Below are 5,299 nucleotides of genomic sequence, written 5' to 3' on the forward strand. Positions count from 1 at the left end.
AATTTTCTGCTCTTACAATTTCCATTCTACAGATAAGGAAATTGAAGTTCAAGGACAATCCAAAGGATCCAGGTGCACTCACCCAGAAGTGACTGGAAGGTTACTCAACTAGTAGGTAGCAGGAGGCAACACTGGAACTCAGATCTCCCTGATTCCAAGAGTACTGACTGTGGATAGATATGACTGTGACTGACTAGGAAAATGGAACGGACAACTCTGACTCATGATTATTTGACAGAATGTCAGAATTGGGAGGAACCTGGGAGACCATTGAGTCCAATGTCCTCCTCTTACTTGAGTCCAGAGCAGGGCAATGGATTTTTTGAGGCCATTTGGGCTTATTTAATAGGAGAGTCAGAAATAGAAACCAGATTTCTTGATTTCTAGTCCTTGTCTTGGTCTCTTTAAGTAATGCCATACTCTCTGAGATGTCAGCCCTCTCTGAGACCAAGCCCAGCACCTGTTCCACATCAGTCCTAAAGTATTAGTCAAAGAATGTGAGACTATAAGGTCTCTGAATTTGGGGCAAACTGTGAGTTGGAGGGTATTAGGCATTTATGAGGGAAGAGGAGCTACCAGGAGGCCCACATCCCAGTGTTTTATGATGAAGTGGGCGGGACTCTTGTTTCCAGGGACCTTGCTCTGTGACAGGGAGGGGAGGGGTGCTCCCCCTCTATGGGGCAATTGAGGGCAGGCAAGATGTGTTGTGGGGTAAAGCCCACTCACAAGACAACTCAGGCCTGCAGGACACTGAAGCAGGTGGCTGGGGAGGATGCGAGCTCTGGACCTCTTCCTCCCCTTCATCCTCCTCCTACTCCACGTGGGTACTCCAACCCACGGAGAGTATGGCGTGGTCCATGTGGTATCGGAAAAGAAGGGTAGCAAAGACTACTGTGCCCTCTTCAGTTCTGAGTATGTCACCTTGCCTCGGGACCTCCACCATGCCCCTCTGCTGCCCCTGCATGATGGCACCAAAGCACCCTGGTGCCCCAGTGAGAACATCCACCAGTCTTACCTCCAAGGCTCCAGCCCCCAGAAACCACTGAGCAAAACCACCACCATGGTTTTACGGGGGAACTGCAGCTTCTATGCCAAGGGTCGCCTGGCTCAAGATCAGGGTGCTCATGGGCTTCTCATTGTTAGCCGTGCTGGTGGCCTCCAGTGTTCAGACACCACCCCAGTTCCAGCGACCTACCAGAGCCACACGTCACTCCCTGATCTAACCATCCCAGTGGCCATACTCCGCTATGATGATATGTTGGATATCTTGACCCAGGCCCATGGTGGGGCCATCATTCGGGTGGCCATGTATGTGCCTCCAGAACCTGTCCTTGACTATAACATGGTGATTATTTTCATCCTGGCTGTTGGCACTGTGGCCCTGGGTGGCTACTGGGCTGGTCTGAGTGAGGCTGAGAGGCTCCAACGGTGCCGGGAGCGTCGGATAAGAGGGACCAGTGTGAGTGAGGAAGCCGAAGGGGTGGCTGAAGAAGATGATGACGATGAGGAGCCAGTGGACTTCACACCAGCAATGACGGGCGCAGTGGTCCTCATGTCCTGTTCCATCATGCTGTTGCTATATTTCTTCTATGACTGTTTCGTCTACATTATGATTGGCATCTTTGGACTGGGAGCTGGCACCGGCCTCTACAGCTGCCTGGCTCCCCTGGCTCGCCGCCTGCCCCTGGGACGTTGCCAGCTCCTCCTGCCAGGTCTGCAAACCTACCTGCAGCTGTCCCTTATTCTGTTAGCCTGCCTATGCACCTCCATCACAGCAATCTGGATGGTCTTTCGTAATGAGGAACGCTGGGCCTGGCTTCTACAAGACACACTAGGTGTGGCCTATTGCCTCTTTGTGCTCCGCCGTGTAAGGCTGCCCACATTGCGTAGCTGTGCTTCCTTCCTACTGGCTCTGCTGGCCTTTGATGTTTTCTTTGTCTTCATCACCCCATTCCTCACCAGGACTGGCGAAAGCATCATGGTGGAAGTGGCCTCTGGTCCCTCAGATTCTACTAGTCATGAAAAATTGCCCATGGTGCTGAAAGTTCCACGTCTCAGCTTTTCCCCTCTGACTCTCTGTGACCGGCCATTCTCCATCCTTGGCTTTGGGGACATTGTGGTGCCTGGCTTCCTGGTGGCCTATTGCCACCGTTTTGACATCCAGGTGCACTCTTCCCGAGTTTATTACATGGCCTGTACTTTGGCCTATGCTGTGGGTCTATTAGTTACTTTTCTTGCCATGATTCTCATGCAGATGGGCCAGCCAGCACTACTCTACTTGGTGTCATGTACCCTCATCACCAGTCTTGTGGTTGCTTTCTATCGCCAGGAGCTTGCCCTCTTTTGGACTGGTCAGGGCTTTGTTAAGCCCCCTACCCATATTGTCATCCGGTTGACTCCTTCCCCTAGCATTAGGGGGAGGATTGAAGAATTAGCTCCACTGTCAGAACAGAAGCCAGATGAAGATCCTGATGTCCAGCCCATTGTGGAGAACAAGGGGGCAACAGGTGAGGGGACCAACCTCTCAGAAAGCAGCCTCAGTGGGCAATCAGAGACCACCATCCTGCCAGCTGAGGATGAAGGCAACAACAGCCCATGCTGCCTCAGTGATAGCTCTGAGGGTTGGAGTGATGCCACCCTGGACCCCGAAGAGATAAACATTCTTCCAACTGAGTCTGAGGAAGAGCCAGGGACTCTGGAAACACACAACGTGACATTAAACAAATTCCCGGAGGGTACTGCTGTCTGGACAGGGCTCCACAAAAGAAAGGGTTTAAAGGTAAAGAAGAGCCTGTCAGCCGAGGCCTCACTCTAAACTGGGAATCAACCACCCCTTAGCCATCCTCCCAGGCTCCCACTCATTCTGCCTTTGGAGGAGGGGTATGGCGGAATATCACAGAGCAAAGCCATGCGTGGCATCAGGAAATCGAGGCATTAAAGAGGTTCATTACCCACCTGACAAGAAAGTCTATTGTCTTTGGTTTCTTTTAAGGACCTAGAAATCACTGAATAGCACCCCCACATGAAGTTCCTGGAACATGGGATTGGGGTACAAAAGGTTTCAGAGCAGCCTTCTATGAACCTTGGCTCTGAAAAGCCAGAACCATTTCCCAGATTTCTTGGATCCCTTGAACAGCCCTTTACAATTCTCAGTTATAAAAGCAGTGAAATAATCATTTGAATAGCACTTTAAGATTTCCAAAGCAACACACATGAAATTTATCCCATTCACTCCTCATATCTCTTATGAGGTATATTTTATTGTTACACACACATACCCATTTACAAGTGAGGAAACTGAAGATGTTAAAAGTTAAGTGATTTACTTGTTCAAGGTCAACAGGGAAAAGAGGGTTATAAGTAGGATTTGAACCCAGGTCTTCTCAATATCAAGTTCAATAGGTAGCTGATCCTAATAGGGACCTCTTTAATGAAACCATCATTTCTAACATCTTCTTGGAGGTGGGATGATCATAAAATTGGACAGAGATTAAAGAGACATCAAGGACATCTAATCCAAACTCATTTTGCACATACACAGAAACAAGGTTCAAGATTGGTAAATGACTTATCCATGGTCACTCCCAATGAATTATTAATGGTAAGATTTAGATTTGAAGGACAGTCTTTCTCTTTTTTTTTAGGTTTTTGCAAGGCAAATGGGGTTAAGTGGCTTGCCCAATGCCACACAGCTAGGTAATTATTAAGTGTCTGAGACCAGATTTGAACCCAGGTACTCCTGACTCCAGGGCCGGTGCTTAATCCACTGCCCCACCTAGCCGCCCCAAGATAGTCTTTCTGATTTCAAATCTAGCTCCAGTATACTTATCACTTGTGCTTCTTAGAATTCTTGTGTATACAGTGGAAAGAATATATATAGCATTGGAGTCACACCTAAGTACTGGTCTTGTGTCTGCCACTATATGATTTTAGATCAGTCACTTCCCTCTCTGAGCCTCAGTTTCCATCTCTGTAAAATAAAAAGTCCCTTCTAACTCTTAAAGTCTGTCATCTGAAACATTTCCTCTTTACCCTCAAAATGAGAAGGTTTGGCTGATCTCTAAAATCCCTTCTTGAGACTAGCTTTTATTTTACCTTTTGAAGCCTCAATTTTCCCCGGTTATAAAATGCAAGAGTACCTATACTATCTATAAAAGGATGAACCTCTGGGGCCCCCGGCTTCCTTTTCCCTTTAGCAGTGTAAGGGCAACATCCTATCTGTGGGACACATATGTAAGTAGACTAGGATAAAAATGATCTCCAGAAGATTTTGCTAACAGACACCTTGTTCTTTCAGACTTAGAGAGTAAGGTTGACTCTCTGGAATCTCAAGTGGTACAGTGAAGGGGGAGGTCTGGCTGAGAGACCAAAAGATTAAAATTCAAATCCAGCCTGTGGTACTTCTAAATGTGTGACTCTCGGTGAACCTCTCAACCTCAATTTCTTCATCTATAAATTGGGAATAATAACACTTACTTCCCAGGTTGTTATGAAGATGAAATATATGTTAAGGGATTTTGAAAAACTTAATTATATAAATTATTAAATATTGCCAGATGCAACTTCTTCCCTGCCATTCCTCTGTAAATTGACCCCAGATTCCCTGATGCAGCTCCCTAGTCTGGATTATATATATTAGGGTTTTTTTTGCAAGGCAAATGGAGTTAAGTGGCTTGTCCAAGGCCACATGGCTAGGTAATTATTAAGTGTCTGAGACCAGATTTGAACCCAGGTACTCCTGACTCCAGGGCTGGTGCTTTATCCACTGTGCCACCTAGCCGCCCATGGTCTGGATTATATAAATGCTAGCTATAATAGACCAAGTATAAGCAGTTATTCCCCCTTCTAGAAATAATCCTAAGGACTCAGTCCACCATGATATGTGGGAAAGGGGAAAGGGTAGAGTGCTCAAAATGCCTTTTTGATCATTTCCAGTCTTGGTCTGTATGGCTATTCTCCCACATCCCTTCCAGTCTAACTACATATAGTAGTCTTAATTTGTGTGGCCCAATTATCAACAACCAAGGAATATTGGGTTTCCCATCTTTTTTGGCCTCCTCCAGCATCCATGATGCTAATCTGTCTGCCAAAGCAAGCAGGAACCTGCTTCCTGTCCCACAGAGAGGACTCCCCATACAATCAGGAGGATCCTGGTGACAGGGAGTCAACTAGGGTCCCACCAACTGAATTTGCAAGACTCTTCATATGAGCCACAAGCTATCTCATTTCATCCCATCCTACCAAGACTACACTAAATATCAAAGCCATGAAATGAGGTACTCATGAGTCATTGAATATT

The 5,299-nt window shown here is 46.9% G+C and overlaps 1 protein-coding gene across 1 annotated transcript; it reads left to right on the forward strand.

Annotated features, from left to right (window-relative positions):
- The first annotated feature begins 699 nt into the window (after positions 1–699).
- On the forward strand, positions 700–2,966 carry SPPL2C (signal peptide peptidase like 2C). The gene has a single exon (XM_074220606.1). It carries the CDS (start codon positions 773–775, stop codon positions 2,813–2,815), a length of 2,043 nt encoding a protein of 680 aa, XP_074076707.1. The 5' UTR covers positions 700–772; the 3' UTR covers positions 2,816–2,966.
- The last annotated feature ends 2,333 nt before the right edge of the window (positions 2,967–5,299 follow it).

The sequence above is a fragment of the Macrotis lagotis genome, chromosome 2 (assembly GCF_037893015.1).
Source record: "Macrotis lagotis isolate mMagLag1 chromosome 2, bilby.v1.9.chrom.fasta, whole genome shotgun sequence".
In the NCBI taxonomy this organism is placed as follows: domain Eukaryota; kingdom Metazoa; phylum Chordata; class Mammalia; order Peramelemorphia; family Peramelidae; genus Macrotis; species Macrotis lagotis.